Consider the following 27,287-nt stretch of genomic DNA (forward strand, 5'->3'; position numbering starts at 1 on the left):
TACAATACAAAGGATAACAGCCCCACCACAAAGACTTTTCTGGCCCAAAATATCAGTAGTGCTGAGGTTGAAAAACCCTGCCTGTAAACAACAATATTCTCTAACATGACCCTAGTATACCTATCCAAAGCAGGAAATTTAACACTGATACATAGTTCATATTCAAATGTTGAATATTGTCTCAGTAATAACCTTTATAGCTTTGCTCACTCCGGTTCAAGATCACACATTGCATTTAATTGTCATGTTTCTTTAGCCTTGGGTGGTGCAAATGGTTTGTCTACTAACTTAAAGGTTGGCCTAAAGATTGGCGGTTTGAGCCCACCTCTTGGTGCCACAGAAGAAAGACCTGGTGATCTGCTTTCATAAAGATTACAGCCAAGAGAACTCTATGGAGCAGTTCTATTCTGTAACACATGGGGTCTCCACAAGTCAGAATTAATTCAGCAAGTTTGCTCTGTTTGCTTTGCTTTGGTTTTTTGGTTTTTGATCTGGAATAATGCCTCAGCTTTTCTTGACCTTGACATTTTTTGAGTCCATTGCTATTGAATCAGTTCCAACTCATAGTGACCCTAGAAGAGTAGAACTGCCACGTAGGGTTTCCAAGGCTGTAACCTTTATGGAAGCAGACTGGCACAGCTTTTGAAGAGTACAGGTCAGCTGTTTTGTAGAAAGTCCTGCAACTGTGTGTCGTGTATTTTTTGGCATGAATACCACAGAAACAATGCTTTGTTCTTCCCAGTGCATTATATCAGAAGATACATCTGGTTTCTGCCAATATTGGTGATGTTCATGTCGATCTTTTGGGCAAGGTGGTATCCCCGGATCGCCACTGTAAGGTTACCATTTCACCCTTTGTCATTAATAATTTGAAGGGAAATATTTTAGAGACTACATAAATACCCTCTATATCAAATGTTCACCCACTAGTTTTACCATCCATTGATGATTTTATAACTCTTCCATTCTGCCTGTATTTTAATTCTCTCTATTTATTTATTCACGATTATTTTATTCAATGAGTTATACCATTCCTACCATATATATTTTGATGCTCAAATTGTCCCAGTTTTGGCCAGTGGGTGCCCATTCTGACATGTTGCCATTAATGTTGGACGTGTCCTTTCTTCTCACAAGATGTTCCCAAGCTCACCTGGGGCTTTCTCTGTCACAGACCCAGAGCAGTCATTTCTCCAAGGAGCCCTGGTTGCTTTGAATGATTTCTTTTTTTATGTGTTGTAAATTTTCCCCTTTATTTAGCTTTCACCCAGAGCAAAAGATATTTTAGATTTCAAGAATTTTAGAAGGAATTATTTTAAAATACAGTCCTATTTTACCATAACAGTAGATGTGATTATTGATTCTTAGTTTATTTTCCAGAAAAATTTCACTGTGTTTCCCTTAATTTTACTATACTATACCCTAAGTGGCACAAAAATATTTTTCCGCAGCTATTCTCCACATTGTTTCTTCCATTCACCAGTACACCTACCATTTGCCGTAAACTTCAGCTTAACATTTCTTCAAGAAAAATCTTTGCACTGTTGTGTGATTTAGACAAGATAATTATTCCCCTGCCTTTTAACAGAATTCCTTTAAAATAAAAAATTATACCTGAAAAATGAATAGAAAAAGAAGACGAGAATATTGAAAATAAGGATGGTAAAATATGATGGAGCCAGTACACATTTTCTTTTCTCAGAAATCAAGGCTTTCAACCTGACTTTTTTTTTTTTTAATGATTAGCAAAATGGATGAAGATATTCTAGAAAATAGGAGTGCCCCTTTGTTCTGAGTTGATTTCCAGGTTTTAAAAATGAGTAAACGGGCCACAAATTCCTGAAAGCATGGTGTGGGGACAGTGTCTGACCCCTTCTAACTTCACAAGGGGGAAGGAGAATGAAGATCAACAGCTCAAGGCTGATTCCTGTGAGGTGGAGGTCAGACATGCCCCCTCTCTCTGCCATCTTTACCAATCCTGACACCAACTCTCCCTCCCACAACACTCTCTGCATCTCTGCTGGGTTCCATAATTCATTACAGTGACCACACAGAACTCCCAGACAATACTCATGATTATGGAGTTTCTTAGGGAAGTAAAAGGTTACAATTCAGGTTCAGGAACGCTCAGGATATAGTTTGTCCATGAGGACAGCCTCTTCCCAGCATGCACACAGGCATGTCTCTCTGGCCCTCAGTCTCTGCCCAGCTCTGGCAAGTGTTACAAAGCTCTTTTAGCTCTGGCAGTTCAGTGCCCAGAGGCACTCTACTCCCCCAGCAAGCCTCCTGCCCAGAGGCACTCAGCTTTCTCTCTCCATGGGCTGGGAAGTCCACCATGCCATCTCTTGCCATCATTTCTCTGCCACCACTTCTTGAGCTCTCTCTCTCTGTCTCTGTCTCTGGTTCCAGGAGCTTCTCACCGCCATTTCTCTTCCACCGCTTCTCTTTCTCTCTCTTTCTGTCTGTTTTCCTCGTTCCAGGAACTTCTGAGCGCAGGGATCCCAGGTCCAAAGGATGTGCTGTCCACCCCTGGCTGTTCTTCCTTGGTGGTGGTGGGATTCTCTCTCTCCCACCTCTGGGATGGCTCACCTAAAGCCCAGCGGGGTGGCAAAACTGACCAGTCTGTTTGGTGGACCACAATTACCCTGTGTGCACAGTCCCGCCCAGTGACTCGGGTGGGAATTACAAGACCACAGCAAGAAAGGCCACAAAAAAAACGATGCATCACACTGCACTGTTACTCCATTTTCTTTTTCCAGCTCCAATTTATAAAGATTCTAGTTCTTCCTCTCAAATGGCTTGAAAAAAAGAATGATGTATGCCTTAGAAATTCTACTTTAATAATAAGGTAGTCAACATTGAAGGAAGCAATAAAACCAAGTTATCCTGGTTATTCAGGATCTTATAAGAAATTCAAATTATCATTTGTTTATCCTTGATATCTTTGTGTATTTTTGAATTATGTTGCCAAAGGAAAAGCTAAAATTCTTAGCAGCTCTGTGCCTGTCATGTAGGAAAACCTCACTGTGTTATGTAGCAAGATGTTATTCATGACCTTTTCTCCCTGCAGGGCTACACCAAGTCCATTGATATCTGGTCTGTTGGCTGCATTCTGGCAGAGATGCTCTCCAACAGGCCCATCTTCCCTGGAAAGCACTATCTTGACCAGCTGAACCATATTCTAGGTAAGGTTGCCAGCCCTTAGGGTTGATTCATTGAGTTTGCCTGTCCACAGCTTCTATCAGAACCACCTTGTTAAATTAACAAGCGCTCTGAAACCCTTACCTAGGATAGGCATGAATGTTTAACCCTCCTCGATTTAAAAACTTTAAGGACCCTTTAAAACCTTGTTAAAGAGGGATAAGCACTGGGAGGTGTTCAGTTACGCGGGTTCGTTCTGTCCTTTGCTGATGATGTGTAGTAGGTTTACCTTGGTCATGACACTTAACAGCTAATTACTTTATCTGACAGGTATTCTTGGATCCCCATCACAGGAAGACCTGAATTGTATAATAAATTTAAAAGCTAGAAACTATTTGCTTTCTCTTCCACACAAAAATAAGGTGCCATGGAACAGGCTGTTCCCAAATGCTGATTCCAAAGGTAAGCATTAAACCCAGACCCAGTACCCAGTGCCGTCTTACGTCATTTAATACTCTTTTTGGGCTTAACCCTTTGTTTGTTTTATTTGTTAAATTGTAAGGTAATTAGCCTGTAGCTCTTGCATTAATGACTGGAGAATGCTTTCTTTAGTGCTCACTATTGCTTCTTTCCCTTTCTTACTTGGGAGCAGTGGCAGTAGGATAAGAGAGATGTCTGCAAGTGACTGTCTGGTCTTCCATCTTTTGGTTTCTTTGCTGCTTTGTAACTTGGATTAAGTTCACACTTGTAAGATTCGGAATTCCAGGAGCCTGCAAAACAGAAATTACCCCCTTTTTTATCTTATCATTTGATTATTTTTAAAGTCAGGCTTATTGAAGGATAATTTACATACAGTAAAAAAATTTTTTTTTTTTTTTTTAAATACACCTCCTTTAGGTGTGCAGGTCTGTGAGCTTAACAAATGTATACAACTGTGTAACCACCACCATAATCAAGATATGGAGTCTTTTCACCATTTCAAAAAGTTCCCTAGTCTCTGCAAATCACTGACCTGATTTGATTTCTGTCCCTATGATTTCTCCTTTTCCTGAGTGGCTTATAAGTGGAATCTCACTATGTGTAGCCTTTTGAGTCTGGTTTCTTTCACTCAGCATAATGCATATGTAATCCATCCATGCCGTTGCATGTGTCCTTTTCCTCAACAAATGGTACGGGGATGATTGGCATCCATATGCAGAAAATAAACCTTGACCACACTGCACACCTGATACAAAAATTAACTCCAAATAGAACAGAGAACTAAATATAAAAGCAAAAACTATTAAACTTTGAGAAGAAAACAGGAGAGAATGCTCGTAACATTCGGTTAGAAGAAAATTTCATAGTTATAACACCAAAAGCACAAGGCATAAAGGCAAAGGGTGATAAAATGGATTGTATTGTGTGATTTTTAAAGTTAACTTTGTTTAATAATTGTATTAGCTTTTATTCCTATTTAACATTTATTAAATATATTAGAAAAAGCTTTTTTTTTTTTTAACTTTATATTATGATAAAACTGGTAGGCAGTATATTGGCTCTCCCCAAACATATCCACATCCTCATCTCTAGAACCTCTGGACATCTTAAGTTATATGGTAGAGGGGAATTAGGGTTGCTAATCAACTGGTTTTAAAATACACCTACTCCTCACTTATCAACTGTCTCATTATCCAACATGTTACATTTACTAAAATAGTAAAAAATGTAGTACTGTCTTGAGTATCTTGCCCACTAACAACATACATCTGGCAGTAACGAATAACCAAGCTGCGAGGCGAGACTGTGATGGCTAAGTGTCACCTTGGCTGGGCCATGATTCTCAGCTGTTTGGCAGTTATGTAATGACATAATTTGGCCATTGCGTAATGATGTGGTCATCCTCCATTTTGTGATCTGATGTGGTCATCCTCCGTCTTGTGATCTGCTATAATCATCCTCCATTTTGTGATCCGACAAGAGCAGCCAATCAGTTGAAAAAGGAGTTTCCATAGGGGTGTGACTTGCAGCCAGTATAAATGGGTGTTCCAGCAAGGGTCACTCTTGCTCTGGATCCTGCGTCAACCAGCTGTAGCTTTACAGATGATTCTGAAAATGCAGGAAGTTTATCATTCAAAGGTTTTATGTCTAATTGATTTTGTTGTCCTGTACTGTGATGATTTTGTACCGTATTTTATTTAAGTTTTTATACACAATAAATGAACATTTAATACATTGAGTTTCCACTTAACTTTGAAGTGTGTATTAAGTCAAGAGTCAGTCAGGAATCATAAGATTAAGACAGTTACATTTGTTTCAGGTCATCTCTTGCACATTAAATATGGTAGGCTAAAGTAAACTCTCAAACACAGTCTTGATAAGGCCTAGGCTACCCTAAATTTTGCATAATGCTGCATAACAACCTGGTCTTTATAACCTAACCATGTAGATAAGTGAGGAGTGGGTGTAAAGATTATCCTGGATTACATGGTGGGCCCAGTGTAACCACAATGTAATCTCCTTAAAAGGAGAAGAGGGAATTGGAACAGGGTGCTTGCCAGTATCTTGGTGCTTGTCTTTCCATACTTGTTCAATGCATACGCACAGATAAAATGCATATTTTTACCCAAAACTTACTTTCTAAAAATAATTATTAAAAAAATTAACATCTTTTGGTAAAAATTTTAAAAATCGTAGAAATATTTAAGAAGTTGAAATTCTTTTAAAATTATACTTGAAAAGTCACTATTAACAGAATAGTGTCTTGAACACCTTCCTTGTCAGTATACATAGATCTGGCTTATCCTTAATGTTTTTTTTAACTTTGACAACTGTCTGCTTAGATGTTAAATTTGTCTTATGTATTGCTCCAAGTCAAGGTTCAGAAACATTTGATTGTTTAGAATTGAGTTTCTTTTGAATATAGGAGGAACTATATCTTTTAACATCTGTGATACGAAGGTAGTATATTATTGGAGACAGTTTGGAAGAATAGGTAAGAGAATAAGAAATACTCTTAATTACACGGATTCCAGAATAACAACCTTTAACATTTTGCCATACCAGGGTGCGCATTTTTGCCTACCTAGTTGTAATTTTATAATTATATAATCTATTCTCATTGCAGGAATTGTTACTTAGAACTTCACGTGCATGGCACATGCTACTGATTAAATTGATTTATACACTATATTGCCCTACAGATGTTCACTGAATTTTATTTCCTAAGTTCCCTTTTTAAAGAGTTATATATGTAAGAAGGGGCCCTGGTGGCACAGTAGTTAAGAGCTTGGCTGCTAACCAAAAGTTTGGCAGTTCAAATCCATCAGCCGTTCCGTGGAAACCCAATGGGGCAGTTCTGCTCTGTCTTATAGGGTCTCTGTGAGTCAGAATCGAATAGATGCCAAAGGATTTGGTTTGGTTTTATACATAACAAAACTGCATACTTAAAACTTCATGGAAAATAGGCCTACTCTCAGGCTTCCCTTTTCTGTTTGTTTCCCTACTCTCTTCTGTCTGTAGTTAGTTATGGTTTGTGTCAAATCACCTGTAAGTTTTTTGTAGCTTATTTTTCTTAGGTCAAGGTCGTGAACTTTGAGGTTGGTTCATTCAGATAATAGCATCACTTAAATGCAGGAAGTTAATTTTTTTTAAATAAGTTTTTTTATTGTACTTATTTTTTTTATTAAGGGTACGAAGAAGATTCCTGCTTTTATTAAAAATTACAAATAATGACACTGTCACATGGGAGTAGTGTGACTTGAATGTGCTTAATTTAGGTTGGAGCACACTGATTATTCTTCATTGTGTTCAAGGGTACGCTGTAGATTGTGCTTATTTCATAAATACTTGGTTTTAATGGCTGTCATTATTGAAAAAAAATCTGAAAGCAATTTTTTGATGAGATTTGACAAGATTTTTCCCTTCTTTCTTGACGTCACACAGTTGTTCTTTAGAACTAGAACATTTTGCACTTAAAATTTTTTAAAATGTGTCCAAGGCCCACTAAAATTCTTCTTAGGAGAGGTTTTTGAACAGCTCGAGACTTCTGTTCCCAAGTTTTAGAGGCGGTAGAGAGAGTTACATAGGTTGTACACATTAATTCTGGCAACAGAATCCCATAATGATGGAAACTTTTCCAAATATGCATTTTCAAAGTGTTCTTCCCAAGGCTACTTCTTTCTTTCAAAAACCACTTACTTTCCCACTGGGTGTTCAAAGGGCCTTTCTCTGATAGTCAGGCATGTGGAGACTGCAGAGAGCCTGCTGGGGGAGGAGGTGTTGGCATCTCCCTGCAGCTCTTTGTCCACTGGTGCTCATATTTTTAGTTCTATTTTCAATCTGTGGTTTTTGCCGGACTTTTTTCTTTTTTTTGCATTCTTTTTATTGAGGTAATGCGTATATAACAAAAATTTTATTGTTTTATTAACTTTTTAAGTTTATAATTCAGTGACATTAATTACAATCACCATGTTCTGCTACCATCACCACTATCCACTTCCAAAAGTTTTTCATCACCGCAAACAGAAACTTAGTATTTATTAAGCAAAAACTCCCATTTCTCCTTCCCCCAGCTCCTGGTAACCACTAATAAACTTCTGTCTCTATGCATTTGCCTATTTTAGTTATTTTGTGTAAGTGGAATCATAAACAATACTTGTCCTTTCGTGACCGACTTATTTCAGCATGATGTTTTCAAGGTTCATCCATGTCACATGTATCAGGACTTTGTTTCTCTTTATGGCTGAATAATGTTCTATTGAAAGTATATACCACACTTTGTTTATCTGTTCCTCTGTTGGTGGACACATGCATTGTTTCCAGTAAGTTAATTTTGAAATGCAGGTATTGAGTAAATGTAATGAAGATGGGGGAAAGGACTATAAATAGAATAAGGAAAATGGAGCAATGGGGGTTGATTGTGCAGGGGTGAGCGGTAGTAGAACATCATGTGTTAAGAGCAGCCAGACCTCCTGGTTTAGTCGACAGCCCAGCTACTTACTAGCTGTGGCCTTGGACTGACTACTTAACCTCTCTGGGCCTCTGCTCCCTCATTCCATAGTGCCTGTGTCACAGTGTTTGAACACTATACCGCTATCTTTTGTAGGTCTAGATTTTGAGATCTCAGACTTTTTCATTTATATCTCTTGGAGATCTTTCCATATCTGCAGATGTTAGGAGTGTCTACATAATGTTACCTCGTGGAGGGGACTCATAAGCATGTTGAACCAGTTTCATATTGGACATCGAGATTCACATCTGTTATCTATTGCTGCATAACACACTGCTCCAAAACTCAGTGGCTTAAAGCAGCCACTGTGTGTTTGTTCATGAGTCTGTTGGGCTGGATGCAGTTGGGTGTGGGTCTGCTGGCCCTGCCTGGGACCAACCATGCTCTGTAGTGTTGGTGGCTTGCCTGGGTTTGAGTGGTCTGAGGTGGCCTCACCATGTCTTGTAGTTGGTTTTCCTCCATGCAGTTGGCTGTCATCCTATAGTAGGCAGAACTGGGTTTCTCACAATGGAGGACACGTTCCACAAGCAGAAGCTACAGGGTTCCTAAGGCCAGGTCTCAGAATAACAACACTCTGCCAACTTCTCTTGGCCTAAACAAATCAGAATCAGCCCAGATTCAAGGGATGGGAAATAAGTTCACCCGTTGATGGGAGGTGCTGCAAAGAATTTGTGGCCATGTTTAATCTGCTACCAGTTGTTTCTCGTTTTTTATGCTAACATACTTACATTCACTCATCTATTAAATAGATTGTTCCGTGCCATCAAGGGTCCTAAGGCCCTGAACATAGAATAGCCAACCCATTGCCGTTGAGTCGATTCTGCTGACCTTTTGGTTAGCAGCCAGACTCTTAACCACTACGCCACCAGTGTTTCCAGGAACTTGCCTGCAGGGATTTGTATGAAAATGCCATGAAGAAATGAATGGAAGACTGCAGGGAGCTCAAGAGCTTAAAACTCTTCAAGCTGAAACACTGGAGCTCTTAAATCTGTTTAATGATAGTTCACAGAAAAGGAAACGTTGATGTCTCTTAAATATAGCAAAACGTATTCGTTTTTACTCATCATTTGAGATAATGAAAGATAGAAGGTCAGTAATTCCTTTGTTTTTCATTTTCCCATTTATCAGAATAGCAAGCATCAAAAGGTTTGATAACCCACTGTATGGGCAAGGCTGTGGGGAAACAGGCTGTGTGCAGAGATGACTGGTGGCATGTAGACCAATCACGTCTCTGTGGAGGGCAGTTTGGCAAGTCTGTTGCATGTCTTTTATTCCAATAATTTCACGTATTGAACTTTTTGGTTTGCCAACCAAATGGAGAGGGGAGTGGCATTTTAATTTGTTTTTCGTTAAGAGTGAGGTTGAACATTTTGTTCACGTTTGTTGGAAATCTGATTGCTGAGTTCTTCGAACCAGTGGTATTGTCAATTTTTTCTTCAAAGGAGTCTTGCTGGGAATTTTCTCCAGAAGGACTCTAGTGAGGGGGAAGGAATGACTGTTACTCAGCAGATGGTGCTGAGGTAGTGGAATATCTATTTGGAAGAAAACCAGTTTAGATCATTACTCACACATCAAGATGACTTTCAAAAGAATTGATGATTAAATACTTTTTTTTTTTTAAACTATACCATTAAAAACTAGCAGTATTTAGAGTATTCAGTATTTTTCTGATCTCTGCAAAGCTTTGAAAACAAACATGAAGGAATGATAGATTTGACCACGTAAGAGAAAGGTTAGACAGATCAAGGAGTCAACATAGATATAAGATATTCCAAATTCAATGGCATGGGGAGGATCCATGTCTTCACTGTCACCATGACGAAGACAGTACAGCATAGCTCGTGTGGGCTTGACTGGCTTCTTGAGGTCAAACCCTGCTGTGCCACTTGATGTCTTTACTTCAGACAAGTTATTTCAACTCTCTGTTTCACGTTTTCCTCATCTCAGAATTGGAACAAATTGTAGTTCCCACCTCTAGGGCAATCAGGAGTGTTAACTGAATTATTATTAGCTATAAAAAAAAAAATTTTTTTTTTTTTATTAATGTTATTATGCACAGGAGTCCCTGGGGGCCACAACCCATTAAGAGCTCAACTACTAACTGAAAGTTTGGCAATTTGAACCCACCCAGAGGCATCTTGGAAGAAAGACCTGGCAGTCTATTTCTGAAAGGTCACAGCCTTGAAAACTCCATGAACACAGTTCTACTTTTCACACAGGGGGTCGCCATGAGTTGGAGCCAACTCAACAGCAACTGGTTTGGTTTTGGCTTTTTAATATTATGCTCATTATTATTATTAGTGTGGAAACCCTGGTAGCATAGTGATTAAGTGCTGTAGCTGCTAACCAAAAGGTCAGCAGTTCAAATCCACCAAGCGCTCCTTGGAAACCCTGAGGGGCAGTTCTACTCTGTCCTATTAGGGTCGCTATGAGTCAGAATCAACTCAATGGCAGTGTGTTTCAACGGGTTTATAACAGGGTAGGGAGAAGTCTTAAGGCCTCAATGAATAAATAGAGGACAAAAACACAATCCACAGGAAATACTGAGATGAGAACTACAGGAGGAGCAGTTTTGGGAACAGTGATAGAGAATTTGGTCTTGGTCGTGTTAAATTTAAGACATCTGTTAGGCATTAAAAACAAATATTAGTCACATGGTTGAGTGAATTATGATATAGCCACTTAAAGGAGTATTTTGTTACTATCGTTAGGTGCTGTCAGGTTGATTTCAACTCATAGTGACCCCATGTGACAGAGTAAAACTGCCCCATAGGGTTTTATCGGCTGTAATCTTTACAGGAGCAGATCGCCAGGTCTTTCTCTCAAAAGAGCCACTGGGTGGGTTTGAACTGCCAGCCTTTCAGTTAGCAGCCAAGCACTTAAACAAATTGTGCCACCAGGGCTCCGTTAAAGGAATATTTTAATATAAAGCTACTAAAAGTTGTGGTGAAACCCATGTGAAATTGTTCACTACAGGTTAGTAAGTATGCATGAGTAAGCCCGTGCTTTACCTTGCTTATTGGGTGATCCACCCCTGTTAACCAGTGAATACCTTATGGATCACACTGACCAACATGTTTGCTTGGGACACATCATCAAGAGGGATCAATCACTAGAGGAAGACATCGTGTTTGGTAAAGTAGAGGGAAACTCAGTGAGATGGGTTGCCACAGTAGCTACACGATGGCCCTGAACATAGCGGTGAACGTGAGGATAATGCAGGACTGGGTACATCTGTGTCTCATACTGTTGCACATAAATTGTAATGAGTCAGAGTTGACTCAACAGCAGCTGTGTATCTATCTATACTGTTTTATTACCTACAGACAGTTATATTTATAAGTCTGATACTTGGTTGAGAGTTTTAGGCTAAAGATAGATCTGGGATTATTTAATACATGGCATTTTAAGTCACGCAAGAGGTTGAGAAGATATCACAATGAGATATGTAAGAAGCTGGAAAACACAAACCTTCAATCAGCTGTGGGATAGGAAGAGGGACACTTGAAGAAGAATGGACAGAAAAGAGCCAGCATCATGGGATTTCTCGGAAGCAGAAGATGGTACTGTAAGAAAGCGGGCCCGTTCCACATGTCCATGAAGCAGAAAGGTCTAGGTTTCCCCGTTAGCAGGTTGCCGGTGACCACGCAGGAATAGTTGAGACAGTGAATATGAGTGGGAAGTTTCAGGTAGAAAGTAGAGACAGAAATAACTGGTCCAGATGAGGGGAGAGGGTTTGTGGTCAGCCCCCAAGTTGCAGAGGATTAGCTCTGAGCAGGGAAAGGACCTCCTCTTTCTTGGAAAATGTGGGTAAGTATAGAAGTGGATCAGGTGGGTAGGGCATCCGGGAAGATCACAGTGGTGGTCTCAGTCTTCTCAGCACCCTCAGTAAGATCTGTTGAGAGTAAGTGGGTCAGTTACCAGGAAGGATGTGATTCAGGTGGTGAGAGCTGTGAAGATTGGAGAGAGAATAGAGGAGTGGCCTGACCAAGGATTCCCTGGAGCTGCTGAGGGCCGAGAAAACCAAAATCAGACCAGTTGCCAGTGAGTCAATTCCAACTCATAGCAACCCTACTGGACAGAGTAGAACTGCCCCATAGAGTTTCCAGGGAGCGGCTGGGGGATTTGAACTGCCGACCATTTGGTTAGCAGCCGTAGCTCTTAACCATTGCACCACCTGGGCTCCTACTGAGGGCCCAGAGGAGGTAAAAACTGTTGTAGCACAACAGTTCCCGATGGTTTGCTCCCTAGACCCCAGAGAGTTCCCAAGATCCTTTAGGGTGTCCATGAGGTTAAAACTATTCTCTCACTATAATACTGGGACGTTATTGATATTTCTCTCTTTTGACATCTGCACTCATAATGCAAAGGCAGCGGTGAGCAAAATCTTAACACAGCTCAGTGCGGTGGCACCAGGCGTCCGCGTGGTCGTTGGGTTCTTCACTTCCACGCACTCAAAGTTGAAAACAAACACCAATTTCATTTGAGAGTGTCCTTAATGAAGCACTAAAAGTTAGTCATTTCATTAAGTCCAAGCCTTGAGTAGACATCATTTTAATGTTCTGTGTGACAGAATGCAAGCACACACAATATTCGCCCGCATCCTGAGTGCAGCGGTTTCCTTGAGGAAAAGCACTTGTGTAGTAGTCTGAGTTGTGAGCTGAATTGGCAGTCCTTTTTTTTCATCGATCCTCAGTTGTTGTTAAGAATGTCAAGGGGTCCTGAGATGAAAGTTTGAAGTTTGCGGCTGCTGTTGCAGTGGCACAGCTTTCACACCAGGTAGGCGAGCAAGGGCAAGCCCTCACTGGCTGCTAGCACAGCCACTAGATTTGAGGATGGACGTGACCGGCTGCACACTGCTCAGGGTTTTGCCGGACAGGTGCGATGGACCCAGAGTGCTGTGGAAGTCAGTCAGATGATCTGCCTCTGGGATCTGGGCCAGGACAGGAGGGAAGCCATGGACAGTCTCGGGGTCAGGTTGCTAAGCTCTTTGAAGTTACAGAGAAGGGTGGGATCCTGGGGGTGCCAGAGAGAATCAGAGATTTTGGTCACATGTCATCCTTGCCTCCCAGCCTCATGGGGAAAAGAAAACTTCCCTCCAAGTGAGCTCACCGCTGCTTAAGCTCTGCGTAGTAGTCCTGCGCCTCAGGCCATCTGGGTGGCCCTCAGGCCATCTGGGTGGTGCTGCTGATTGCTCTGGGGATGGGAAGGGGGATCAGCTTCCTGCAGCTGCTTCACCCCTTTTCTCCTGCTGGAGCTGTGAATAATGCAGAAATAGCACTTGCAAGAAAGGAGGCTGGAGAATCACTCATTTTTCAAGGAGCAAAGGAAAAGCTGTCTTCCTTTGAAATTTTTCTTTTGGTTTAAAGGCCTGCAATTTAAGAAACTAACAGATCTGTTTTAGAAATGCTTAAGCTGCGAAACGTCCCGTTGCCTTGATGTGCTTCCTTAATACCAACGAGATTTGGGTGGAAGTACCCCCCCCCCCAAAAAAAAAGATTAGTATCAACACTGGTAGAAGTTGACTGTGGCCAGGTCCCCTTAGGCTTTTCCTGGCACAAGTGGTATCTAACTAGACAAAAGGTCAAGTGATCTTTAATCTCCTCTCAATCAAATCCTTGAGAAAATGTCTGTGAGCTCTTTTTTGGGGAGGGGGTTGGGGCTAGGGAGTGAGGCAGGCTTTATTACCTGTGTTAGAGCAAAACAAACCTAAAGCTCAGTGAGGGGTAGGTCGCATGTTTGACACTTACCATGTATTCTGTAAAGCTGACACATGAGTTGGAGGTATTGGGTTCTTGACCACGTGTCACCATCCTAGCCCATCAGAGGCCTCCTCCTACCCTACCCTGTGTCCTGGCTGTAGACTGAGTACTCCCTCTGCCGCCCACACACTGCTTAAGGAGCCCTGGATTCCTCAGAGTCTGCTCTGCTCTGAAAAGGTCTGAAGTTATTGCCTGTAAATTCAAATGTCATTGTTCCATAATTTCTTAAATACACTAGTGAGTATGTATTGAAAAGATTATAAATTGAAAGCAAAAATAAATTTAAAAATGTAATTCTTAGTTATTGAAATTCATTATATGTTAACTTTTCCATGGATTAGGTTTTTTTATTGTTGTTAACTGCTATTTTTTACACTTACCCCTGTGAGAAAGGTTCCCTGTCATGTGGAATTTCTCATCACATCCACCATGTGGTTTCCCACATTTATAATCCTGTTGTCTTGATCAGCAGTTGGCCCAATGGTGGCATGCAACAAGGGAGATCCCCAATGAGATCCAGAGCTGAGGATGAGAGCAGGTGTGCACAAATGTGTGTGCGAGTGCTTGCACGCACACACACACACCAGCCACCCATGCCTCCCCTCCCCCTCAGTGACCTCAGGCAGCATGTGCTCCTTGGCTCCCCCTGGTCCTCAAGGTTGACTCATGGGCACATGAGCACTTGCTTCTCATGGTTGACAGGCCTACTCTTCAAGGTTCAAGTGATACTTTTAGTGAGGAAATGACTGAAACTTAACGTATTCAAAGTAGTAAGCTAGATGCGATTTCTTAAACCAGTCATGAATATTAAGTTATACCAAATTTTGTATTTGGTTATTAAATGATGCCTTTTATTTTTAAAAAATAAATCTGCTTTTATGGCTCAAAAGCGTATGTTAATTTTGTGGATGAGGTTGATGTTGCCACCTGCAGGTAACCTAATAAATTACCACTGTAAGAAAAGAGGCTTCGTTAAGCAGATGCCAGAGGGCTTTTGTGTTACCTGTTTCATCTCTCTTTGTTTTAATGTCACTATATTCTCTAAAAATGTGTGTTCTTTTTATTGACTAGTAGTTTTTGAGACTTGTAGTAGGTTTTCAGACTTGTTCCTTGTAGCCCTTAGATTTCTTAGCGGTGCCTTACAGGCCGTGAGCTGGGACTTAAAGGAGGATGGGGTAGCCCCTTTCTTAGACTCCACTTAGGATTTAATTTGAAGAAAGGACAGGATGCTTTAAGTTAAAACCCCTGGTCTGGAATAGCAAGGTCCCCTGAATAGCCAAACCGGTCTTGAAAAAGAAGAAAAAAATAGAAGGACTCACACTTCTTGACTTCAGACCATACTGTAAAGCTGCAGTAATCAAAATAGCCTGGTACTGGTATAATGATAGACATATAGACCAATGGAAAAGAATTGAGAGTCCAGAAATAAACCCATAAATCTATGGTCAATTGATTTTCAAAAAGGGTATTAAGTCCATTTAATGGGGAAAGAATAATCTCTCAGTAGATGGTGCTGGGACAGCCAGATTTCCACATGCAAAATAATGAGGTTGGACATACAGAAAAATTAAAATAGATCAAGGGCCTAAATGTGAAAACTAAAACCATAAAAGTCTTAGAAGAAAATACAGGGGTAATGCTTCAGGACCTAGTTTGTTAACAGTGGATCCCTAGATGTGACTTCAAAAATGCGAGCAGCAAAAGACAAAACAGATAAATTGAACTTCATCAGGATTTTGGAGAACCATGTATCTGATAAAGAGTTTAATATCCAGGGTATATAAAGAACTCCTACAACTTAACAAAAAGACAGTCCAACCAAAAAATGAGCAAAGGATTTGAATAACCTCACCAAAGAGGTTATACAGTTGGCTAGCAAGCACATGAAAAGATGTCCATTGTCATTAATCATTCCCATTTTCCCATTGAGTCAATTTCAACTCACAGCAACCCTATAGAATAGAGTAGAACTGCCCCATAGGGTTCCCAAAGCTGTAAATCTTTACAGAAGCAAAGTGCCACATCTTTCTCCTGCAAACGGCTGGTAGGTTTGAACCTCTGACCTTTTGGTTAGCAGTCAAGCGCTTTAACCACTTCACCACCAGTGCTTCTTCATTAGTCGTTAGGAAGATGCAAATCAAAACCACAGTGATGCAAATCAAAACCTCGTTCCCACTAGAATGGCTATGATGAAAAAAGGTGGAAAATAACAGATGTCATGAGAATGTGAAGAAATTGGAACACTTACCCATTGTTGGTGAGACTGCTGTGGAAAACAGTTTGGCAGTTCCTCAAAAAATTAAACATAGAATTACTATACGACCCAGCAGTCCCGCTCCTAGGTATATAGCCAAGAGAATTGAAAGCACAAATACAAACAAAAACTTGTACATCAGTATTCATTGTAGCATTGTTCACAAAAGCCAAAAGATGGAAACAAACTAAGTGTTCATCAACAGATGAATGGATGAAATGTGGCACATACATACAGTGCAGTTTTACTCTGCTGTATCAAGAGAAATGAAGTCCTGATACGTGGTGCAGCATGGATGAACCTGATGCTGAGTGAAGTAAATCAGTCACTGAATGAATAACGTATTTTATAAGGATCAGCACAAAGCTGGATCCTATAAGGCAGAGGTTAAAGATGTCCCAAATGTCCAACATTTCCAAATTGATGTACCACTCCATCATCTCTAACATCAACTACTCCTCCCTCCCCCCTTCCTGCAGTACTCTCCCTTCTTTTAGTTCCATAATTCACGGCAACAACTCACAGAACTCACAAACTGCATCAAGGAAATGGCTCACGTGATTGTAGAGGCTAGCAAGTCTCAAATCTCTGTGTCAGGTGTAGGCTTCTCCAGACTCACGTGACTGCACAGGCCAGCGAACCCAAATCAGCAGGCCAGGTGACAAGGCTGCTGGCTCATAAGGCTGCAGAATCTGGCGAATCAGGTCAGATGATAGGCTGCTGGCTCACAGGGCTGCAGAGGCTGGCAAATCTCAAAATCGGCAGGTGGGACGGCAGGCCGCTGGCTCAAGTCCCAAGAACTGGAGGTCAGACAGTGACGAGCCAGATGCAGGATCCAGTTACAGAGAGAGAGAGAGCTCCACCACAGCACCCACATATATGCGTTGGATGCGGACCACACCTCAGGGAAGGGCATGACTTGAATAAGGGTGTGGGACTGGTGTCACGGACTCCTGCAAGGCTGACTCAAGATATAGCCCACACTAATCCTGCGTCAATAATATAGAGGTTAGAATTTGAAACACATAAAATGGAGGGTAATTACATCAGATCACAAGGTGGAGGACAGCCACACGATACTGGGAATCACGGCCTAGCCAAACCAACATATAACCCCAACCATCACGAGTTCCATATACCTTATTTGCATAGTCCCACTCAGTCATTGTGTGTGGTTCGCAAAGACCATGGCTGGAAGGACCATATTAAGTGATTCATTGCACAGCAGTAACAAAAGGACATTGTATGATCCCACAAATATGAAATAGGCAAATGTATAGAGACTGAAGTTTATTAATGGTTGTGGGGTGGGGGAGGAGAAATCTTAGCTTTAGAGACACTGAATTTCTGTTAACGGTGGTGGAAGAATTGGAAATGAATAGTGGTGATGTTTCCACAAGATGATGAACCTGAGCAACGTCATTGAATTGTACACTTAATAATGGTTAAAATGGCAAATGTTTTGTTATAGTTTTACCACAATAAAACAATTTTTTAAAACCCACCGGTCCAAGCATCATTACATTAAAGGAGACCTAAGATAGTTTTAGAAGAACCCCCTTTTGCTACACCTCTTTGCCAGAACAATAATTATTTTCTACCATGTATTTCATCATGATAAATGGACAAAACCACCACGTGTCAATCAGCTTGTCGTACTGTGGTAGCTCATGTGTTGCTGTCACACGGGAACCTTTGCCACCGGTATTTCAAATACCTGCGGGGTCACTCTTGGTGGACAGGTTTCATTGGAGCTTCCAGACTAAGATAGACTAGGAAGAAGGACTTGGCAGTTTACTTAAGAAAATTGGTCAGTGAAAACCGTATGAATAGCAGCCGAATGTTTTCTGATATAGCGCCAGAGGATGAGCCCCTCAAGTCAAATGCACTCAGAATATGACTGGGGAAGAGTTGCTTCCTCAAAATAGAGCTGACCTTAATGGCGTGGATGGAGTCAAGCTTTTGGGACCTTCGTTTGCTGATGTGGCACAACTCAAAATGAGAAGAAATAGCTGCAAACGTCCATTAATAAAAAGAACGTGGAATGTACAAAGTATAATCTAAGAAAATTGGGAAGTCATCAAAAATTAAATGGAACGCACAAAAATCAACCTCCTAGGCGTTAAGTGAGCTGAAATTGACTGATCTTGGCCATTTTGAATCAGACAGTGATATGGTCTGCTATGCCGGAAATGACAAAGAGGAATGGTGTCACATTCATGTCAAACCGAACATCTCAAGATCTATCCTGAAGTACAGCACTGTCAGTGATAGGGCAATAGCCATACACCTACAAGTAAGACCAGTTAATATGACTATTATTCAAATATATGCACCAACCACCAGTACCAAGGATAAAATCGAAGATTTTTACCAACTTTTTGCAGTCTGAAATTTACCAAACATACGGCCAAGATGCATTGATAGTCACTAGTGATTGGAATGTGAGAGTTGGAAACTAAGAAGGATTGGTAGTTGGAAAATATGGCGTTGGTGATAGAAACAATGCTGGACATTGCATGACAGAATTTTGTTAAGACCAGAGACTTGTTCATTGCAAATACATGTTTTGAACAACATGAACGGTGACTATACAGTTGGACCTCACCAGAGGTAAAACTCAGGAATCAAATGGATTACATCTGTGGAAAAGGACAATGGAAAAGCTCAGTATCATCTGTCAGAAACAAGGCCAGTGTTCTGACTGCAAAATAGACCATCAGTTGCTGATATGAAAGTTCAAGTTGAAGCTGAAGAAAAGTACAAGTCCACAAGAGCCAAAATATGACCTTGAGTATATCCCACCTGAATTTGGAGACCATCTCAGGAATACATTTGACACATTCAACACTAATGACCGAAGACCAGACAAGTTGTGGGATGACATCAAGGACATCATACATGAAGAAAGCAAGAGGTCATTCAAAAGAAAGAAAAGACCAAAATGGATGTCAGAATACTCTGAAGCTTACTCTTGAACATAAAATAGCTAAAGGAAAGGAAGAAATGGTGAAGTAAAAGAGCCAAACAGAAGATTTCAAAGGGCAGCTCGAGAAGACCGAGTAAAAGATTATAATGAAATGTGCAAAGGCCTGGAGTTAGAAAACCAAAAGGAAAGAACTTGCTTCTTGGCATTTCTCAAGCTGAAAGTACTGAAGAAAAAATTCAAGCCTTGAATTGCAATTTTGAAGGATCTTAAGGGCAAAATATTGAATGATGCAGGAAGCATCATGAAGCAGATTGAAAGAATACGTAGAATCACTGTACCAAAAAGAGTTGGTCAACATCCATCCGTCTTAGAAGGTGTAGCATGTGATCATGAACCAGTGGTATTGAAGGGAGAAGTCCAAGCTGCACTGGAGTCACTGGTGAATAACAAGGCTCCAGGAATTAAGGGAATACCAATTTAGATGTTTCAGCAAAGGAACACAGTGCTGGAAGGGCTCACTGATGTATGCGAAGAAATTTGGAAGACAGCTTTCTGGCCAGCTGACTGGAAGAGATCCATAGTTGTGCCCATTCGAAAGAAAGGTGATCCAGTAGAAGGTGGAACTTACCAAACAATATCAAAAGTATTACACGCAGGTACAATTTTGCTGAAGATCATTCAAAAGCAACTGCAGTAGTACCTTGACAGGGAACTGCCAGAAATTCGAGCAGGATTCAGAAGAGGCTGTGGAACGAGGGTTATCACTGCCGATCTCATTAGCATCTTGGCTGAAAGCAGAGAATACCAGAAAGGTGTTTATCTGTGTTTTATTGACTATGCAAAGGCATTTGACTGTAAGGATCATAACAAATTATGGATAACCCTGGAAAGAATGGGAATTCCAGAACACTTAGCTATGCTCATGCGGAATCTGTACATAGACCAAGAGGCAGTCATTTGAACAGAACAAGGGGATACCGCTTGATTTAAAGTCAGGGAAGATGTGTGTCAGGGTTGTATACTTTCATCATACCTATTCAGTCTGCATGCTGAGTAAATAATTCAAGAAGCTGGACTGTATGAAGAGGAACACGGCATCAGGGTTGAAGGAAGACTCATTAACAACCTGCGATATGCAGATGACACAACCTTGCTTACTGAAAGCCGAGAGGACCTGAAGCACTTACTGATGAAGATGAAAGACTACAGCCTTTAGTATGGATTATACCTCAACATAAAACAAAAATCCTCACGACTGGACCAGTAAACAACATCATGATAAATGGAGAAAAGATGAACGTTGTCAAGGATTTCATTTTACTTGGGTAAATCTGCAAAAGACCTCTTTAAAACATTAAAAAGCAAAGATATCAGTTTGGGGACTAAGTTGAGCCTGACCCAAGCTATGATACTTCCAGTTGTCTCATATTCATGGGAAAGCTGGATAATGAATAAAGGAGACCAAAGAGGAATTGATGCCTTTGAATTATGGTGTGGCCTAAGAATATTGAATATATCATGGACTTGCTGGAAGGACTAACAAGTCTGTCTTGGAAAAAATACAGCCAGAGTGTTCCTTGGAAGTGACGATGGTGAGACTTCGTCTCGTGTACTTTGGACATGTTATCTGGAGGGATCAGTCCCTGGTGAAGGACATCGTACGTGGTAACAGTAGAGGGTCAGTGAAAAAGAGAAGACCCTTGATGAAATAGATTGACACAGTGGCTGCAACAATGGGCTCAAACAGCAATGGTTGTGCAGATGGTGCAGGACTGGGCAGTGTTCCGTTCTGTTGTACATAGGGTCACTATGAGTTGGGACCAACTCGACGGCACCTAACAACAACAGCAACAACCATGTATTTCTGATACCTACCTCTGATAACTAAATGCGGAAATATTTCATCTGCATGTCCCTTCACCCTTGTCTCAGCCACTGTGAGCCATGCCCTTTGATCATTCTTATGACTTGAGGTAGTGCCTGGACATGAGCTCCCAGAGGCCAGTAGGGTCATCTCTTCATCATCCACCCCTCCATGTTCAGGTGGCCCCAACACTTGCCCCCACTGCTACATTCTTTACGTGGAAGAAATGTTCAGGTGCCAACCTCTGTGGGGAAAAGAGGACTTTCAGCCTTAGGCCTTGGAGAAAGACTCCAAGTTGCTTAGTGGGTGGTGGGGAGTGATATACCCTTGACTCCCAGTCATGTCTGGGAAGGAGGAGGCATGCAGTGGGGCCGAGGTCAGGTGACTGTTTTCATCTGTGACCCAGAAACCTAGGCTTTGTCTGTATGCTGAGAGAGACACTGACTATTGCAAACATGATTTTGGAGTTGATTTGGGAGAAGTATATACGTGAAGTCTTTGTTTCTGCTGCCAACAAAGCAAAGCAGTGATCTAGGAAAAGCTCAGGCTTTGAAGGAAGGTCTGGGTTTGAGTCCTGGCTCTTCTACTCTCCAATTCTGTGGACTTTAGCTGATCCCTTGACCTTCCTGAGCATTGGATCTGTGATTGTCAGAAGGTCAGTCCCTACCCTTTCAAGGTCACAGGAGGCACAGAGAGTTGATTGGCACTGCTGTGCTGGCTGCTTTCCCTACGGGATGCTTAGCTGATTGCTTTGTGAGGTTAGTTACTTCAACAGGGATGGAAAGTGTTTAGGTGACTATTCCTTCTGCTTCTCACCACTGCAAATCATTTCTCTTTGTAGCTCTGGACTTACTGGATAAGATGTTGACTTTCAACCCTCACAAGAGGATTGAAGTAGAACAGGCTCTGGCCCACCCGTATCTGGAGCAGTATTACGACCCAAGTGATGAGGTAAGAGCCGTGCCCTGGCCACTTCTTCAGGGATGTGAAGCTGATTGACAGCTGTTATCATCGTTATTTCAGTTATATAACATTACATTAGTTTGTGGGCATTGAAAAATCAAAATATAAATAATGTTAATGGATTGATTCATTTCATTTTTTGTCACTGAGTATTTATAGGGGTTCTTTGATGTAAATAGATACATATTTAAATGACTTGCTGATTATTCATAGAATATTTGTCCATGGTGAAAAAAATTAATTTATAGAAAAACATAAGATTCTTTTGTAATCTTGTTACACGCTAATTAAAATTTTGGAGTATTCCCTTCTCAGTCTTTCATTTCTCTATCTAAATTTTAAAAATAAAGTAGGGTTTACCCTGAGGGAGCAGGAGAACAGTGGGATGCAGACCCCAAATTCTCATAAGACCAGACTTAATGGTCTGACTGAGACTAGAAGGACCCCGGTGGTCATGGCCCCAGACCTTCTGTTGCCCCAGGACAGGAACCATTCCCAAAGCCAACTCTTCAGACATGGATTGGACTGGACAGTGGGTTGGAGGGGGATGCTGGTGAGGAGTGAGCTTCTTGGATCGGGTGGACACTTGAGACTATGTTGGCGTCTCCTGCTTGGAGGGGAGATGAGAGGGTGGAGGAGGTTAGAAGCTGGCGAAAAGGACACAAAAAGAGAGAGTGGAGGGAGGGAGTGGGCTGTCTCATTAGGGGGAGAGTAATTGGGAGTGTGTAACAAGGTGTATATGGGTTTTTGTGTGAGAGACTGACTTGATCTGTAAACTTTCACTTAAAGCACAATAAAAATTATTTTAAAAAATAAAGTAGGGTTCATTCTTTTGGTACAAACATGAGCATTTTCCCGTGATACTAATCTTCTTTGCATGAGATTAACCTCATTTTTGACAGCTCCATAATATATCTTCATATAAAGATACTGTGATTTATTTAATCAAATGCATTTATTTTAGTATCATACCCCACCCCATCAGTTTCAGGCAAATTTCATTATTTGAACATTCAGAGACTTGAAACATTTGAAGATTTTTCTAGGATTTCTAATAAGTTCAGAAGAACACTTGAAATGGATTCTGTTGCTCTCAGACCGTTTTTGAAGCACTCACGAGAAATGTGGTTCAGGAGTGTGGGTGCGTGCTTACTGTCGTCGTCCTTTTCTGCTGGACGTCAGGCCGGTTGTATAAATTTCAGGATGTAAGCCACAGTTATTTTATGAATCAGGGAATTATTGTCCTAATCCTCACAGCATTTGTCTGTGAAATGTTTTGTTTTCTCTTAAAGCCTATTGCTGAAGCACCGTTCAAGTTTGACATGGAATTGGATGACTTGCCCAAGGAAAAACTCAAAGAACTCATTTTTGAAGAGACTGCAAGATTCCAGCCAGGATACAGATCTTAAATTTGTCAGGTACTTGTAGCTATAACCCATACAGTAAACCTCAACAAGGAAGAGAGAATATAAACTAAATGATATTAAAAAAAAAAAAAAAAAAACAGTATATTCCTGCTCAATGGAACCTAGCTTTAATAATTACTGATTGTTTCATAATTTAATACTGGAGAAATCAGACTTTGTTTTTCACCAGCAGTTTGTATTTTGCTGTAGATTACAATGACATGACGTGACATGACATTGAAGTAGCAATCTTTATAATAATAGCTACAGTGGGACTTTGGTGTTCAGTCACAGGGTGACTTACTAAGACAGATTGTTGTGGAAATAGACTAGTGGAAACAAATTTGAGATCTTACTGAGAATTTTATTTACTTCATACATTTTAGATACTCAAAAATGTTAACATTTTTAGGGGCATAGGAATTTTTTCTAAGCATTGAGAACCTAGAATTGTATTCAGTAAATAATACCATAAGTTAAGTGCATATATGGTACCAATCAGGACAGAGAAATAACTGATATTAGGTGTTGAAGAAGGAAAACAAGCCAAACTGAAAAGGGAGGACGATGGAGATGAGAGAGAAAATCATGTAAGATTTTACCGAGGAAATCTGCAAAGAAGGGAAGTTGGAAGTACATCATCCCCAGGAGTAGGGAAGAAAAAGGGCTAGTGTCACACCAAGACACAGATACTTATAACCTACTTCAGGAGCGCAGTCCTAGTGTACGCAGAGGGTGTTTAACCCTCATGCTTGCCAGGAAACACAGACGTCTGATTGCCTTGCTCTCCCCAGGGAAGACCCCCGGCCTCCTTCACAGACCATGGGCATTTGGGCCTCAGAAACCCAGGGCCCTCTCCAGAAGCTTTCAGGCAGGAACATGGCTACACAACTGAGGCCGTGTGCGATAGGCCCGAGCACTGTTCCACTTCAGACGGGGGGATATGGGCAAGCAAAGCTAGGACAGCTTTGTCAAGAGGAAGCTGAGCTGCAGCCGTGGCAGAAGGACTGACAGGAGCCTGGGCAAAAGCTGCACAAGCCCAGACCATAAGGTGGAATAGGAAATTGGACAATATTGGTAGATCAAAAAGCAAGTGTTCAAAAAAAAAGAGACTGCAGATCTTGACTTCGGTGGATGTATGGCAAGACGAGGGAGAACAGGATTTGCATCAGAACTCTGAAAACGAACGGTGATGTAGAGCTAGGACAAAGACTGAAGCAGTCGGTGGGAAACTCCTTGGGGAGACCCAGCACGGAAGAAGCCGGAGGCATTCTCAGACAGGCAGCAGTGTGTCGTATGGGGTGTAGATAGGCAGCCCAGGTAGGGTGTGGACATGCAGCCCAGGCTGTGCTGAGGTAGCACTGGGACAGGGGGCAAGTGGGTGGGGTTAGGGTATTGCCATGCAACAGCAGTTTCTGCAGGCGTGCTCATTTGGAAGTTTCTTTCAGCTCAACCCTGACTCCATTCTCTTTGGCCTTTTCATTATTATATGTGGAATCTGGAGGCGATGGCTCAGACTGAGGGGTGGTCCCTGGTTGACTCTGTATCAGTGTCCCCAATGCACTCTAGGGGTTTCACACAGAAACCACGGAATTGATCAGAAAGTAGAGAAGCACTAGACAGCAGAAAGGGGGAGTGGGTGACTTTCAGGTGGGTAACTAGAGGAGGTTGCCTCCTGTCTCCAGCTGAAAGTACAAAGGGGAAAATGATGTGAACCAGGGTACTTGATTACCACATAGTGAGGGTACTGGGATGCCTGCTGTCACCTCGGTGAGGGGAGCCCAGGAGGACTGCCCCTGACATGGTGGCACCCAACGCCACCGCTATCAGGTGCCTCTTAAACCCTCCTGCAAAGCCAGGCTCTTCTGGAACCTGTACCACACGTGTCACAGAAGCAGAAACAGACAAGAAACATGCCTTTTCCTACCAGTGCCTTTGTTGGCAGAATCTAACCAGAAGCCAGCTGCTGAGGAAGTTAGCAGTGCAGCTTACAGGCTTCCTGTTCCCTGTTGTTAAGAACAAAGGACAAAAGAAGGGTGGAAATGAGCTGACAGCCGTGCCAGCCCAACTTGCAGAGGGAGAGCAGTCCACAGGCAGAACAACTGTGCATACGTTCCATGTAAAACACCTCTGGGCTTGACATAGCTGTCAGTTTTGCATCCTTCATTCACTCACCATTGAGCACTTCCTGATGCCAGCAACACGGGAAGCAAAGGTGAATAAGACCCAGACTTAGCTTTCCAGAAGCTTGGTAGCAAGAAATACGGAAACCAGCAAGGGACGTGGGGCAGTGTTCCAGGTGCTGGGCCAGAGGTGGGTGCCAGGACACAGTAGACCCCCGGGGAGGAGGGGCCCATTCTGTGTTATAAGGGCCAAGGGCTGCAGTGTGCTGGGCAGGACTTGGAGGAAACAGTGGAGACTTTCAGTTGAATCTTGAGAGCAAGTGGATATTCGCTCGTGGGTGAGGGGAACGCAACCATGGGGAACCGGAGAACCTGGGTCTGAGGAGGCCTGAGAGCAGCTGAGCCCTGGGACCACATCCACATCCAGGCCTTAGGAAGAAGCCAGGACCTCTCCTACCAAATTAGGTTGCTCTGGTGGCACTAAGGATGTGGAGCCTCAGGGAGCAGGGGCCACGGGAGGGCGGGCGGAAACCAGACAATACAAAGGGAACCCATGAGGTGAGGTGACCCCTGGAGTCAGTGTAATTGGGCAGGGTCCAAAATCTCTCCCAAGGCCCGTCCAGCTCTGAGACCGCAGGGTTGAGGAATCATTTCCAGTGGAGAGGTGTGGCACAGACTATCACCTCTGTGTTTTAGCTCCTCATTTCAGGGACATGCGAGGTACACGGTACTGGGTTTCCAACATTCTTGAAATGACACCGTTCTGCTATTCTGAAATTGAATACACGCATGCTCCTACCACCTAAATTCTACAGTTAACGTCTTCCTGCCTTCTCAGATACCTAATTTCTTCATCTACCCATCAGTCCATCTTTTTTTTTTTTTCCCCCATGCATTTCAAAGTAAGTTGCTAACATCCAGACTGACTTTTGTAGTTAATCATCTAGAATATTAGTGAGTCCAGGCAGATGGGGCAGGGAACCAGCCTCTTCCACAAGCACTTCATTCTATAAAGTCAGTACACTTCCTGTTTTTATGAGCAAGGGAAAGGAAGATCTAAGTGTGTAACCAATGTGCTGAAGACTATGCAACATCAAGGGCACAGCTAGTGAAAGAGTCCAGGCCTTTTAAACCCAGAATTCTAATCTCTCCATGTGGCCTCTGACTAGATTCGTTGCTTGGGAAGGGTCTAGGGAGTCATTCATTGTCATTTGGAGCATTGTTACTGAGTTCTCAGCTACAACAAAGAGATGAAAACAGACAAAAAAGCCAGTTGCCATGAAATGGATGCCAATTCACGGTGACCCCACATGTGCAGAGAGTAGAATGCTCCATAGGGTTTTCATGGCTGTGGTGTTTCAGAAGCAGACCTTCAGGCCTGTGTTCCAAGGCTCCTCTGGGTGGGTTCAAACTGCCCACCTTTCGTTTCGTAGCCCAGTGCCTAACTGTTCGCACCACCCAGGGACTCCTAACAAAGAGATTAGAAGTTGCAAATCGGAGTGCCTGGGCTATGCAGATGCTGCAATACATGGGGACATTCTAGAAAGGTGCAGTAGAAAAGAACTGGAAAACACACTCACATGGGCCCATGGAGCCTGGCCGCAGGGCCCTTTGGTGGAGAGTGGCAAAGACTGCTCCAGAGGAGGCCCTCAGGTCACCCTGCTTGCCAAGGAACTGGTGTCATGGTGTCCATAGTGTGGTCCTGAGTTGTCTTGGCAGTTCTAAGTATGTTCAGTATACTGTTTAAGGAGATCAGTTGTAGTAATGTTTCCGTTGTGTAGTTAATAAATTTTAAAGACACACAGTGTTAACACTTTATGATAGGCCTTATCCTTACCTAGACAGCTCCATAGTT

At 42.0% G+C, this 27,287-nt stretch overlaps 1 protein-coding gene across 1 annotated transcript in view; it reads left to right on the forward strand.

Moving 5' to 3' along the window:
• The window catches only part of MAPK1 (mitogen-activated protein kinase 1), a 121,842-nt gene that overhangs the window by 89,894 nt on the left and 4,661 nt on the right, over positions 1-27,287 (forward strand). Inside the window, exons 5-8 of the mRNA XM_049865089.1 lie at positions 3,071-3,185; positions 3,472-3,603; positions 21,782-21,891; positions 23,196-23,321. Of these exons, the coding sequence (XP_049721046.1) occupies positions 3,071-3,185; positions 3,472-3,603; positions 21,782-21,891; positions 23,196-23,312 (474 nt within the window). The 3' untranslated portion in view covers positions 23,313-23,321. The remainder of the gene's footprint in view (positions 1-3,070; positions 3,186-3,471; positions 3,604-21,781; positions 21,892-23,195; positions 23,322-27,287) is intronic.

The sequence above is a fragment of the Elephas maximus genome, chromosome 22 (assembly GCF_024166365.1).
Source record: "Elephas maximus indicus isolate mEleMax1 chromosome 22, mEleMax1 primary haplotype, whole genome shotgun sequence".
Lineage (NCBI taxonomy): Eukaryota > Metazoa > Chordata > Mammalia > Proboscidea > Elephantidae > Elephas > Elephas maximus.